General features: G+C 42.6%; 1 protein-coding gene across 1 annotated transcript in view; it reads right to left on the bottom strand.

Annotated features, from left to right (window-relative positions):
• The window catches only part of stard13a (StAR-related lipid transfer (START) domain containing 13a), a 78,166-nt gene extending 66,699 nt beyond the window's left edge, over window positions 1-11,467 (bottom strand). The window contains 1 exon segment of the mRNA XM_046317378.1: window positions 11,248-11,467. Coding sequence (XP_046173334.1) covers window positions 11,248-11,437 — 190 coding nt within the window. The 5' untranslated portion in view covers window positions 11,438-11,467.
• Between the last annotated feature and the right edge of the window lie 3,853 nt (window positions 11,468-15,320).

The following is a 15,320-nucleotide window of genomic DNA, read 5'->3' as shown; positions in this document are numbered from 1 at the left end:
TTATAAATGTCTGTAATCTAACAGTCCTGTTATAAATGTCTGTAATCTATCAGTCCTGTTATAAATGTCTGTAATCTATCAGTCCTGTTATAAATGTCTGTAATCTATCAGTCATGTTATACATGTCTGTAATCTATCAGTCCTGTCTGTAATCTAACAGTCCTGTTATAAATGTCTGTAATCTATCAATCCTGTTATAAATGTCTGTAATGTATCAGTCCTGTTATAAATGTCTGTAATCTGACAGTCCTGTTATAAATGTCTGTAATCTATCAGTCCTGTCTGTAATCTAACAGTCCTGTTATAAATGTCTGTAATCTATCAGTCCTGTCTGTAATCTAACAGTCCTGTTATAAATGTCTGTAATATATCAGTCCTGTCTGTAATCTAACAGTCCTGTTATAAATGTCTGTAATCTATCAGTCCTGTCTGTAATCTATCAGTCCTGTCTGTAATCTATCAGTCCTGTTATAAATGTCTGTAATATAACAGTCCTGTTATAAATTTCTGTAATCTATCAGTCCTGTCTGTAATCTAACAGTCCTGTTATAAATGTCTGTAATCTATCAGTCCTGTCTGTAATCTATCAGTCCTGTCTGTAATCTATCAGTCCTGTTATAAATGTCTGTAATATAACAGTCCTGTTATAAATGTCTGTAATCTAACAGTCCTGTTATACATTTATGTAATCTATCAGTCCTGTTATAAATGTCTGTAATCTATCAGTCCTGTTATGTCTGTAATCTATCAGTCCTGTCTGTAATCTATGAGTCCTGTTATAAATGTCTGTAATCTATCAGTCCTGTTATAAATGTCTGTAATCTATCAGTCCTGTCTGTAATCTATCAGTCCTGTTATAAATGTCTGTAATCTATCAGTCCTGTTATAAATGTCTGTAATCTAACAGTCCTGTTATAAATGTCTGTAATCTATCAGTCCTGTTATAATCTATCAGTCCTGTTATAAATGTCTGTAATCTATCAGTCCTGTCTGTAATCTAACAGTCCTGTTATAAATGTCTGTAATCTATCAGTCCTGTCTGTAATCTAACAGTCCTGTTATAAATGTCTGTAATCTATCAGTCCTGTCTGTAATCTATCAGTCCTGTCTGTAATCTATCAGTCCTGTTATAAATGTCTGTAATCTATCAGTCCTGTTATAAATGTCTGTAATCTATCAGTCCTGTTATAAATGTCTGTAATCTATCAGTCCTGTCTGTAATCTATCAATCCTGTTATAAATGTCTGTAATCTATCAGTCCTGTTATAAATGTCTGTAATCTATCAGTCCTGTTATAAATGTCTGTAATCTAACAGTCCTGTTATAAATGTCTGTAATCTATCAGTCCTGTTATAAATGTCTGTAATCTATCAGTCCTGTTATAAATGTCTGTAATCTATCAGTCATGTTATAAATGTCTGTAATCTATCAGTCCTGTCTGTAATCTAACAGTCCTGTTATAAATGTCTGTAATCTATCAATCCTGTTATAAATGTCTGTAATCTATCAGTCCTGTTATAAATGTCTGTAATCTGACAGTCCTGTTATAAATGTCTGTAATCTATCAGTCCTGTCTGTAATCTAACAGTCCTGTTATAAATGTCTGTAATCTATCAGTCCTGTCTGTAATCTAACAGTCCTGTTATAAATGTCTGTAATCTATCATTCCTGTCTGTAATCTATCAGTCCTGTCTGTAATCTATCAGTCATGTTATAAATGTCTGTAATCTATCAGTCCTGTTATAAATGTCTGTAATCTATCAGTCCTGTCTGTAATCTATGAGTCCTGTTATAAATGTCTGTAATCTATCAGTCCTGTTATAAATGTCTGTAATCTATCAGTCCTGTCTATAATCTATCAGTCCTGTTATAAATGTCTGTAATCTATCAGTCATGTTATAAATGTCTGTAATCTATCAGTCCTGTCTGTAATCTAACAGTCCTGTTATAAATGTCTGTAATCTATCAATCCTGTTATAAATGTCTGTAATCTATCAGTCCTGTTATAAATGTCTGTAATCTGACAGTCCTGTTATAAATGTCTGTAATCTATCAGTCCTGTCTGTAATCTAACAGTCCTGTTATAAATGTCTGTAATCTATCAGTCCTGTCTGTAATCTAACAGTCCTGTTATAAATGTCTGTAATCTATCATTCCTGTCTGTAATATATCAGTCCTGTCTGTAATCTGTCAGTCATGTTATAAATGTCTGTAATCTATCAGTCCTGTTATAAATGTCTGTAATCTATCAGTCCTGTCTGTAATCTATCAATCCTGTTATAAATGTCTGTAATCTATCAGTCCTGTTATAAATGTCTGTAATCTATCAGTCCTATTATAAATGTCTGTAATCTAACAGTCCTGTTATACATGTCTGTAATCTATCAGTCCTGTTATAAATGTCTGTAATCTATCAATCCTGTTATAAATGTCTGTAATCTATCAGTCCTGTTATAAATGTCTGTAATCTATCATTCCTGTTATAAATGTCTGTAATCTAACAGTCCTGTTATAAATGTCTGTAATCTATCAGTCCTGTTATAAATGTCTGTAATCTATCAGTCCTGTTATAAATGTCTGTAATCTATCAGTCCTGTTATAAATGTCTGTAATCTATCAGTCCTGTTATAAATGTCTGTAATCTGACAGTCCTGTCTGTAATCTATCAATCCTGTTATAAATGTCTGTAATCTATCAGTCCTGTTATAAATGTCTGTAATCTATCAGTCCTGTTATAAATGTCTGTAATCTATCAGTCCTGTCTGTAATCTATGAGTCCTGTTATAAATGTCTGTAATCTAACAGTCCTGTTATAAATGTCTGTAATCTATCAGTCCTGTTATAAATGACTGTAATCTATCAGTCCTGTCTGTAATCTATCAATCCTGTTATAAATGTCTGTAATCTATCAGTCCTGTTATAAATGTCTGTAATCTATCAGTCCTGTTATAAATGTCTGTAATCTAACAGTCCTGTTATAAATGTCTGTAATCTAACAGTCCTGTTATAAATGTCTGTAATCTATCAGTCCTGTTATAAATGTCTGTAATCTATCAGTCATGTTATAAATGTCTGTAATCTATCAGTCCTGTCTGTAATCTATCAGTCCTGTGTGTAATCTAACAGTCCTGTTATAAATGTCTGTAATCTAACAGTCCTGTTATAAATGTCTGTAATCTATCAGTCCTGTTATAAATGTCTGTAATCTATCAGTCCTGTTATAAATGTCTGTAATCTATCAGTCCTGTTATAAATGTCTGTAATCTATCAGTCCTGTCTGTAATCTATCAGTCATGTTATAAATGTCTGTAATCTATCAGTCCTGTTATAAATGTCTGTAATCTATCAGTCCTGTTATAAATGTCTGTAATCTATCAGTCCTGTTATAAATGTCTGTAATCTATCAGTCCTGTCTGTAATCTATCAGTCATGTTATAAATGTCTGTAATCTATCAGTCCTGTTATAAATGTCTGTAATCTATCAGTCCTGTCTGTAATCTCTGAGTCCTGTTATAAATGTCTGTAATCTATCAGTCCTGTTATAAATGTCTGTAATCTATCAGTCCTGTCTGTAATCTATCAGTCCTGTTATAAATGTCTGTAATCTATCAGTCATGTTATAAATGTCTGTAATCTATCAGTCCTGTCTGTAATCTAACAGTCCTGTTATAAATGTCTGTAATCTATCAATCCTGTTATAAATGTCTGTAATCTATCAGTCCTGTTATAAATGTCTGTAATCTATCAGTCATGTTATAAATGTCTGTAATCTATCAGTCCTGTTATAAATGTCTGTAATCTATCAGTCCTGTCTGTAATCTAACAGTCCTGTTATAAATGTCTGTAATCTATCAGTCCTGTCTGTAATCTAACAGTCCTGTTATAAATGTCTGTAATCTATCATTCCTGTCTGTAATCTATCAGTCCTGTCTGTAATCTATCAGTCATGTTATAAATGTCTGTAATCTATCAATCCTGTTATAAATGTCTGTAATCTATCAGTCCTGTCTGTAATCTATCAATCCTGTTATAAATGTCTGTAATCTATCAGTCCTGTTATAAATGTCTGTAATCTATCAGTCCTGTTATAAATGTCTGTAATCTAACAGTCCTGTTATACATGTCTGTAATCTATCAGTCCTGTTATAAATGTCTGTAATCTATCAATCCTGTTATAAATGTCTGTAATCTATCAGTCCTGTTATAAATGTCTGTAATCTATCAGTCCTGTTATAAATGTCTGTAATCTAACAGTCCTGTTATAAATGTCTGTAATCTATCAGTCCTGATATAAATGTCTGTAATCTATCAGTCCTGTTATAAATGTATGTAATCTATCAGTCCTGTTATAAATGTCTGTAATCTATCAGTCCTGTTATAAATGTCTGTAATCTGACAGTCCTGTCTGTAATCTAACAGTCCTGTTATAAATGTCTGTAATCTATGAGTCCTGTTATAAATGTCTGTAATCTATCAGTCCTGTTATAAATGTCTGTAATCTATGAGTCCTGTTATAAATGTCTGTAATCTATCAGTCCTGTTATAAATGTCTGTAATCTATCAGTCCTGTTATAAATGTCTGTAATCTATCAGTCCTGTTATAAATGTCTGTAATCTATCAGTCCTGTTATAAATGTCTGTAATCTATCAGTCCTGTCTGTAATCTATGAGTCCTGTTATAAATGTCTGTAATCTATCAGTCCTGTTATAAATGTCTGTAATCTATCAGTCCTGTCTGTAATCTATCAGTCCTGTCTGTAATCTAACAGTCCTGTTATAAATGTCTGTAATCTAACAGTCCTGTTATAAATGTCTGTAATCTATCAGTCCTGTTATAAATGTCTGTAATCTATCAGTCCTGTTATAAATGTCTGTAATCTATCAGTCCTGTCTGTAATCTATCAGTCCTGTTATAAATGTCTGTAATCTATGAGTCCTGTTATAAATGTCTGTAATCTATCAGTCCTGTTATAAATGTCTGTAATCTAACAGTCATGTTATAAATGTCTGTAATCTATCAGTCCTGTTATAAATGTCTGTAATCTAACAGTCCTGTTATAAATGTCTGTAATCTATCAGTCCTGTTATAAATGTCTGTAATCTATCAGTCCTGTTATAAATGTCTGTAATTGTCACGCCTTGGTCTTAGTATTTTGTGTTTTCTTTAATTATTTGTTCAGGCCAGGGTGTGACATGGGGTTATTGTATTTTCGTATTGGGGTTTGTAGTATTTGGGATCGCGGCTGAGTAGGGGTGTTGTATAGGCTTGGCTGCCTGAGGCGGTTCTCAATCGGAGTCAGGTGATTCTCGTTGTCTCTGATTGGGAACCGTATTTAGGTAGCCGGGGTTTCTATGTGTATTTTGTGGGTGATTATTCCTGTCTCTGTGTAGTTTCACCAGATAGGCTGTAATCAGGTTTCACGTTCCGTTTGTTGTTTTGTATTTTGTATAGTTATTTCATGTGTCACTATTTCTATTAGACATGAGTAACCACTACGTTGCATTTCGGTCCGACTCTCTTTCTACAAACGAAGAACGACGTTACAGTAATCTATCAATCCTGTTATAAATGTCTGTAATCTATCAGTCCTGTTACAAATGTCTGTAATCTATCAGTCCTGTTATAAATGTCTGTAATCTATCAGTCCTGTTACAAATGTCTGTAATCTATCAGTCCTGTTATAAATGTCTGTAATCTATCAGTCCTGTTATAAATGTCTGTAATCTATCAGTCCTGTTACAAATGTCTGTAATCTATCAGTCCTGTTATAAATGTCTGTAATCTATCAGTCATATTATAAATGTCTGTAATCTGACTAACAGCGATACAGTAGATGGGAAACACATGCACACACACACACACACACACACACACACACACACACACACACACACACACACACGCACGCGCACACACACACACACACAGAAATCCCTTAGAGAGCTGTCCAGTCAAACCCCATCACATCAAGAGGAGTATGGATAAGTGCAGAGCCCAAGCCAACCATGGAATGCTACATTAGACCACACACACACACACACACACACACACACACACACACACACACACACACACACACACACACACACACACACACACACACACACACACACACACACACACACACAGTCTCTGGATTCTGGCCATATTCCCACAAGCTAAAACACTTAGACCTTCATCTACAGGGGTCAGTGAGGAAACAAGGATGGGAGGAAGAGAGGAGGGGAGAGAGGAGAGGAGGAGAGAGGAAGATGGAGGAGAGAGGGGGATGGAGGAGGGAGGGAAGGAGGAGAGAGGAAGATGGAGGAGAGAGGGGGATGGAGGAGGGAGGGAAGGAGGAGAGAGGAAGATGGAGGAGAGAGGGGGATGGAGGAGGGAGGGAAGGAGGAGAGAGGAAGATGGAGGAGAGAGGGGGATGGAGGAGGGAGGGAAGGAGGAGAGAGGAAGATGGAGGAGAGAGGGGGATGGAGGAGGGAGGGAAGGAGGAGAGAGGAAGATGGAGGAGAGAGGGGGATGTAGGACAGGGGAGGAGAGAAGAGGAGGGATTTGGGGGATTTTTATTTATTTATTTTATTAAGCTTTATCAAGGCGAGTCAATTAAGTACAAATTCTTCTTTACAATGACGGCAAAATGATGATGTCATCTCTTTAGGAATCAACTGTGTACAGTATGGTAAAGAAATGGTAAGACCGGTGACCATATTAATACAGTATGATAAGACCTGTGACCATATTAATACAGTATGATAAGACCTGTGACCATATTAATACAGTATGATAAGACCTGTGACCATATTAATACAGTATGATAAGACCTGTGACCATATTAACACAGTATGATAAGACCTGTGACCATATTAATACAGTATGATAAGACCTGTGACCATATTAATACAGTATGATAAGACCTGTGACCATATTAACACAGTAAGACCTGTGACCATATTAATACAGTGATAAGACCTGTGACCATATTAATACAGTATGATAAGACCTGTGACCATATTAATACAGTATGATAAGACCTGTGACCATATTAATACAGTATGATAAGACCTGTGACCATATTAACACAGTATGATAAGACCTGTGACCATATTAATACAGTATGATAAGACCTGTGACCATATTAATACAGTATGATAAGACCTGTGACCATATTAATACAGTATGATAAGACCTGTGACCATATTAATACAGTATGATAAGACCTGTGACCATATTAATACAGTATGATAAGACCTGTGACCATATTAATACAGTATGATAAGACCTGTGACCATATTAATACAGTATGATAAGACCTGTGACCATATTAATACAGTATGATAAGACCTGTGACCATATTAATACAGTATGATAAGACCTGTGACCATATTAATACAGTATGATAAGACCTGTGACCATATTAATACAGTATGATAAGACCTGTGACCATATTAATACAGTATGATAAGACCTGTGACCATATTAATACAGTATGATAAGACCTGTGACCATATTAATACAGTATGATAAGACCTGTGACCATATTAATACAGTATGATAAGATAATACAGTAAAACATTTTGATAATTTTCAGATAACTATCTCATAGCAGCTGGTCTCAGATCATCAGGCTCCCCTTGTCCATTAATAAATAAATAAATAAATAGAGACAGACAGAAGTAGAAGTACCTGAGTAACTGTCCAACAACCCACACTATCAGATGTACCATATCTCTACTACACTATCAGATGTACCATATCTCTACTACACTATCAGATGTACCATATCTCTACTACACTATCAGATGTACTATATCTCTACTATACTATCAGATGTACCATATCTCTACTACACTATCAGATGTACCATATCTCTACTACACTATCAGATGTACCATATCTCTACTACACTATCAGATGTACCATATCTCTACTACACTATCAGATGTACCATATCTCTACTATACTGTCGTATACTTCAGATGTACTATATCTCTACTACACTATCAGATGTACTATACCTCTACTACACTATCAGATGTACCATATCTCTACTATACTGTCGTATACTTCAGATGTACTATACCTCTACTACACTATCAGATGTACTATATCTCTACTATACTGTCGTATACTTCAGATGTACTATATCTCTACTATACTGTCGTATACTTCAGATGTACTATATCTCTACTATACTGTCGTATACTTCAGATGTACTATACCTCTACTACACTATCAGATGTACTATATCTCTACTATACTGTCGTATACTTCAGATGTACTATACCTCTACTACACTATCAGATGTGCCATATCTCTACTATACTGTCGTATACTTCAGATGTACTATATCTCTACTATACTGTCGTATACTTCAGATGTACTATATCTCTACTACACTGTCGTATACTTCAGATGTACTATACCTCTACTACACTATCAGATGTACTATATCTCTACTACACTGTCGTATACTTCAGATGTACTATACCTCTACTACACTATCAGATGTACTATACCTCTACTACACTGTCGTATACAAAGTGAGAGAAACAGTCCTCCTTGTCAAGTACCGTATCGTTCTGTAAGATACGTTACTTTTTGACCTCTTCTTCTTGCTAATGTGTTGACGTTTCAGTCGAGCCCATATTATTTTTCAACACATTTTCATTTAAATTGATCCTTTATTTAACTTGGCAAGTCAGTTAAGAACAATTTTTTTTTTTACAATGACGGCCTACACCGGCCAAACCCTGGACAACGCTGGGCCAATTGTGCGACACCCTATGGGACTCCCAATCACGGCCCGGTTGTGATACAGCCTGGAAATCGAACCAGGGTGCCTGTATTGACTCCTCTAGCACTGAGACGGCTGCACCACTCGGGAGCCATGAATGGCTAATACACCATAGATTAAAACCAACCAGTACCAAACCAACCGGTACCAAACCAACAGTACCAAACCAACAGTACCAAACCAACCGGGACCAAACCAACAGTACCAAACCAACAGGGACCAAACCAACCAGTACCAAACCAACAGTACCAAACCAACAGTACCAAACCAACCAGTACCAAACCAACCGGGACCAAACCAACCGGTACCAAACCAACAGTACCAAACCAACAGTACCAAACCAACCAGTACCAAACCAACCGGTACCAAACCAACCAGTACCAAACCAACCGGGACCAAACCAACCGGTACCAAACCAACAGTACCAAACCAACAGTACCAAACCAACCGGGACCAAACCAACAGTACCAAACCAACAGTACCAAACCAACAGTACCAAACCAACAGTACCAAACCAACCAGTACCAAACCAACCAGTACCAAACCAACCGGTACCAAACCAACCAGTACCAAACCAACCGGGACCAAACCAACCAGTACCAAACCAACCGGGACCAAACCAACAGTACCAAACCAACAGTACCAAACCAACAGTACCAAACCAACCGGGACCAAACCATCCGGGACCAAACCAACCAGTACCAAACCAACCGGGACCAAACCAACCAGTACCAAACCAACCAGTACCAAACCAACCAGTACCAAACCAACCGGTACCAAACCAACCAGTACCAAACCAACCGGGACCAAACCAACCAGTACCAAACCAACCGGGACCAAACCAACAGTACCAAACCAACAGTACCAAACCAACAGTACCAAACCAACCAACCGGGACCAAACCATCCGGGACCAAACCATCCGGGACCAAACCAACCAGTACCAAACCAACCGGGACCAAACCAACCAGTACCAAACCAACCAGTACCAAACCAACCGGGACCAAACCAACCAGTACCAAACCAACCGGTACTAAAAACCAACCGGGACCAAACCAACCGGGACCAAACCAACCGGGACCAAACCAACCAGTACCAAACCAACCGGGACCAAACCAACCGGGACCAAACCAACAGTACCAAACCAACCAGTACCAAACCAACCGGGACCAAACCAACCAGTACCAAACCAACCAGTACCAAACCAACCAGTACCAAACCAAACCAACCGGTAGCAAACCAACCGGTAGCAAACCAACCGGTACCAAACCAAACCAACCGGTACCAAACCAACCGGTACCAAACCAAACCAACCGGTAGCAAACCAACCAGTACCAAACCAACCGGTACCAAACCAAACCAACCGGTAGCAAACCAACCAGTACCAAACCAACCGGTACCAAACCAACCAGTACCAAACCAACCAGTACCAAACCAACCAGTACCAAACCAACCGGTACCAAACCAACCGGTAGCAAACCAACCAGTACCAAACCATCCGGGACCAAACCAACCAGTACCAAACCAACCAGTACCAAACCAACCAGTACCAAACCAACCAGTACCAAACCATCTGGTACCAAACCAACCGGTACCAAACCAACCAGTACCAAACCAACCGGTACCAAACCAACCAGTACCAAACCAACCAGTACCAAACCATCTGGTACCAAACCAACCAGTACCAAACCATCCTGTACCAAACCAACCAGTACCAACCCATCCGGGACCAAACCATCGGTACCAAACAAACCCTCAGCCCTGTACAACTACCAAAAGCCACCAGAACTCTCCAACAACAGCCCTGTGACATCTCCATGACAATGGGCAGAAAGGGAGAGAACTTCCTGTCAACACAGGCCATGTGACAGGAAGTGCAGGAAGCAATCATGGAACACTGGGCTGGGCTGAGCTACATAGAGACAGGCTGAAACAATGGTTCCAGAACAGTTTGATGCTGAGGGACCCTCCTACTGTCAAAGGTTCCAGAACCGTTTGATGCTGAGGGACCCTCCTACTGTCAAAGGTTCCAGAACAGTTTGATGCTGAGGGACCCTCCTACTGTCACAGGTTCCAGAACAGTTTGATGCTGAGGGACCCTCCTACTGTCAATGGTTCCAGAACAGTTTGATGCTGAGGGACCCTCCTACTGTCAATGGTTCCAGAACAGTTTGATGCTGAGGGACCCTCCTACTGTCACAGGTTCCAGAACAGTTTGATGCTGAGGGACCCTCCTACTGTCACAGGTTCCAGAACAGTTTGATGCTGAGGGACCCTCCTACTGTCACAGGTTCCAGAACAGTTTGATGCTGAGGGACCCTCCTACTGTCAATGGTTCCAGAACAAGGACACTGACAGAGGCAGACTACAGCACGTTCAGTAGTAACACCTTATTTATGTGTATAACACATTAATGCAGTTATAATGCATCGTAAGACTGTCATAAGCATGTTCCCCACCTTGAGTGAGCCGGGTGAGGAGCTGATGGCGAACGATGATGCGTGTGAGACGGAGGGCGGAGCGTCGTTGGGGGGAGTGGCCAAGCCTCAGGTAGATGTCCTGTCCATCAGGGGTCATGAACTCCAGACACGCCCTTTCACTACCACTTTCTCCGCCACTGTCATGATCAGTTGTCCTCTCCCTCTCCATGTCTCTGTCCCTCTCCTCCCTGTCCCTCTCCCTGTCTCTGTCCCCCTTCTCCCTCTCCATGTCTCTGTCTCTCTCCTCCCTGTCCCTCTCCCTGTCTCTGTCCCTCTCCTCCCTGTCCCTCTCCCTGTCTCTGTCCCCCTTCTCCCTCTCCATGTCTCTGTCTCTCTCCTCCCTGTCCCTCTCCCTGTCTCTGTCCCTCTCCTCCCTGTCCCTCTCCCTGTCTCTGTCCCCCTTCTCCCTCTCCATGTCTCTGTCTCTCTCCTCCCTGTCCCTCTCCCTGTCTCTGTCCCCCTTCTCCATGTCTCTGTCTCTCTCCTCCCTGTCTCTCTCCCTCTCCTTGTCTCTCTCCCTCTCCCTGTCTCTCTCCTCCCTCTCCCTGTCTCTCTCCATCTCCCTGTCTCTGTCCATCTTCCTGTCTCTGTCTCTGTCCCTCTCCATGTCTCTGTCTCTGTCCATCTCCCTGTCTCTGTCTCTGTCCATCTCCCTGTCTCTGTCTCTGTCCATCTCCCTGTCTCTGTCTCCATCACCTCTCCCACTCTCTCTGTCTCTGTCCATCTCCCTGTCTCTGTCCATCTCCCTGTCTCTGTCCATCTCCCTGTCTCTATCACCTCTGCCACTCTCTCTGTCTCTGTCACCTCTCCCACTCTCTCTGTCTCTGTCCATCTCCCTGTCTCTGTCCCCCTTCTCCATGTCTCTGTCTCTCTCCTCCCTGTCTCTCTCCCTCTCCTTGTCTCTCTCCCTCTCCCTGTCTCTCTCCTCCCTCTCCCTGTCTCTCTCCATCTCCCTGTCTCTGTCCATCTTCCTGTCTCTGTCTCTGTCCCTCTCCATGTCTCTGTCTCTGTCCATCTCCCTGTCTCTGTCTCTGTCCATCTCCCTGTCTCTGTCTCTGTCCATCTCCCTGTCTCTGTCTCCATCACCTCTCCCACTCTCTCTGTCTCTGTCCATCTCCCTGTCTCTGTCCATCTCCCTGTCTCTGTCCATCTCCCTGTCTCCATCACCTCTGCCACTCTCTCTGTCTCTGTCCATCTCCCTGTCTCTGTCTCCATCACCTCTGCCACTCTCTCTGTCTCTGTCCATCTCCTTGTCTCTGTCTCCATCACCTCTGCCACTCTCTCTGTCTCTGTCCATCTCCCTGTCTCTATCACCTCTGCCACTCTCTCTGTCTTCATCACCTCTGCCACTCTCTCTGTCTCTGTCCATCTCCCTGTCTCCATCACCTCTGCCACTCTCTCTGTCTCTGTCCATCTCCCTGTCTCTGTCTCCATCACCTCTGCCACTCTCTCTGTCTCTGTCCATCTCCCTGTCTCTGTCTCTGTCTCCATCACCTCTGCCACTCTCTCTGTCTCTGTCTCTGTCTCCATCACCTCTGCCACTCTCTCTGTCTCTGTCCATCTCCCTGTCTCTGTCTCTGTCTCCATCACCTCTGCCACTCTCTCTGTCTCTGTCCATCTCCCTGTCTCTGTCTCCATCACCTCTGCCACTCTCTCTGTCTCTGTCCATCTCCCTGTCTCTGTCTCTATCACCTCTTCCACTCTCTCTGTCTCTGTCCATCTCCCTGTCTCTGTCCATCTCCCTGTCTCTATCACCTCTTCCACTCTCTCTGTCTCTGTCCATCTCCCTGTCTCTGTCCATCTCCCTGTCTCTATCACCTCTCCCACTCTCTCTGTCTCTATCACCTCTTCCACTCTCTCTGTCTCTGTCCATCTCCCTGTCTCTGTCCATCTCCCTGTCTCTGTCTCCATCACCTCTGCCACTCTCTCTGTCTCTGTCCATCTCCCTGTCTCTGTCTCCATCACCTCTGCCACTCTCTCTGTCTCTGTCCATCTCCCTGTCTCTGTCTCTATCACCTCTTCCACTCTCTCTGTCTCTGTCCATCTCCCTGTCTCTGTCCATCTCCCTGTCTCTATCACCTCTTCCACTCTCTCTGTCTCTGTCCATCTCCCTGTCTCTGTCCATCTCCCTGTCTCTATCACCTCTTCCACTCTCTCTGTCTCTGTCCATCTCCCTGTCTCTGTCCATCTCCCTGTCTCTGTCCATCTCCCTGTCTCTATCACCTCTCCCACTCTCTCTGTCTCTGTCCATCTCCCTGTCTCTGTCCATCTCTCTGTCTCTGTCACCTCTGTCCATCTCCCTGTCTCTGTCCATGTCCCTGTCTCTGTCCATCTCCCTGTCTCTATCACCTCTCCCACTCTCTCTGTCTCTGTACATCTCCCTGTCTCTGTCCATCTCCCTGTCTCTGTCCATCTCCCTGTCTCTATCACCTCTCCCACTCTCTCTGTCTCTGTCCATCTCCCTGTCTCTGTCCATCTCTCTGTCTCTGTCACCTCTGTCCATCTCCCTGTCTCTGTCCATGTCCCTGTCTCTGTCCATCTCCCTGTCTCTATCACCTCTCCCACTCTCTCTGTCTCTGTCACCTCTCCCACTCTCTCTGTCTCTGTCCATCTCCCTGTCTCTGTCCATCTCCCTGTCTCTATCACCTCTCCCACTCTCTCTATCACCTCTCCCACTCTCTCTGTCTCTGTCCATCTCCCTGTCTCTGTCCACCTCCCTGTCTCTATCACCTCTCCCACTCTCTCTATCACCTCTCCCACTCTCTCTGTCTCTGTACATCTCCCTGTCTCTGTCCATCTCCCTGTCTCTATCACCTCTCCCACTCTCTCTGTCTCTGTCCATCTCCCTGTCTCTGTCCGTCTCTCTGTCTCTGTCACCTCTGTCCATCTCCCTGTCTCTGTCCATGTCCCTGTCTCTGTCCATCTCCCTGTCTCTATCACCTCTCCCACTCTCTCTGTCTCTGTCACCTCTCCCACTCTCTCTGTCTCTGTCCATCTCCCTGTCTCTGTCCATCTCCTTGTCTCTATCACCTCTCCCACTCTCTCTGTCTCTGTCCTTCTCCCTGTCTCTGTCCATCTCCCTGTCTCTATCACCTCTCCCACTCTCTCTGTCTCTATCACCTCTCCCACTCTCTCTGTCTCTGTCCATCTCCCTGTCTCTGTCCATCTCCCTGTCTCTATCACCTCTCCCACTCTCTCTGTCTCTATCACCTCTTCCACTATCTCTGTCTCTGTCCATCTCCCTGTCTCTATCACCTCTCCCACTCTCTCTATCACCTCTCCCACTCTCTCTGTCTCTGTCCATCTCCCTGTCTCTGTCCATCTCCCTGTCTCTATCACCTCTCCCACTCTCTCTGTCTCTATCACCTCTCCCACTCTCCCTGTCTCTGTCCATCTCCCTGTCTCTGTCCATCTCCCTGTCTCTATCACCTCTCCCACTCTCTCTGTCTCTATCACCTCTCCCACTCTCCCTGTCTCTGTCCATCTCCCTGTCTCTGTCCATCTCCCTATCACCTCTCCCACTCTCCCTGTCTCTGTCCATCTCCCTGTCTCTGTCCATCTCCCTGTCTCTGTCTCTATCACCTCTCCCACTCTCTCTGTCTCTATCACCTCTCCCACTCTCCCTGTCTCTGTCCATCTCCCTGTCTCTGTCCATCTCCCTGTCTCTGTCCATCTCCCTGTCTCTGTCCATCTCCCTGTCTCTGTCCATCTCCCTGTCTCTGTCCATCTCCCTGTCTCTGTCCATATCCCTGTCTCTGTCCATCTCCCTGTCTCTGTCCATCTCCCTGTCTCTATCACCTCTGCCACTCTCTCTGTCTCTATCACCTCTGTCCATCTCTCTGTCTCTGTCCATCTCCCTGTCTCTGTCCATCTCCCTGTCTCTGTCCATCTCCCTGTCTCTATCACCTCTGCCACTCTCTCTGTCTCTATCACCTCTGTCCATCTCTCTGTCTCTGTCCATATCTATGTCCTTCCCACTGTCACTGATCACACAGTCTCCAATATATAATAAGATACGCTCTACAGATAACAAGCCAAACACTATAGACGGA

The sequence above is a fragment of the Oncorhynchus gorbuscha genome, linkage group LG20 (assembly GCF_021184085.1).
Source record: "Oncorhynchus gorbuscha isolate QuinsamMale2020 ecotype Even-year linkage group LG20, OgorEven_v1.0, whole genome shotgun sequence".
NCBI classification, from domain to species: domain Eukaryota; kingdom Metazoa; phylum Chordata; class Actinopteri; order Salmoniformes; family Salmonidae; genus Oncorhynchus; species Oncorhynchus gorbuscha.
Note: the sequence above shows the minus strand (reverse complement) of the source record. Positions and strands in the feature narration are given on the sequence as shown.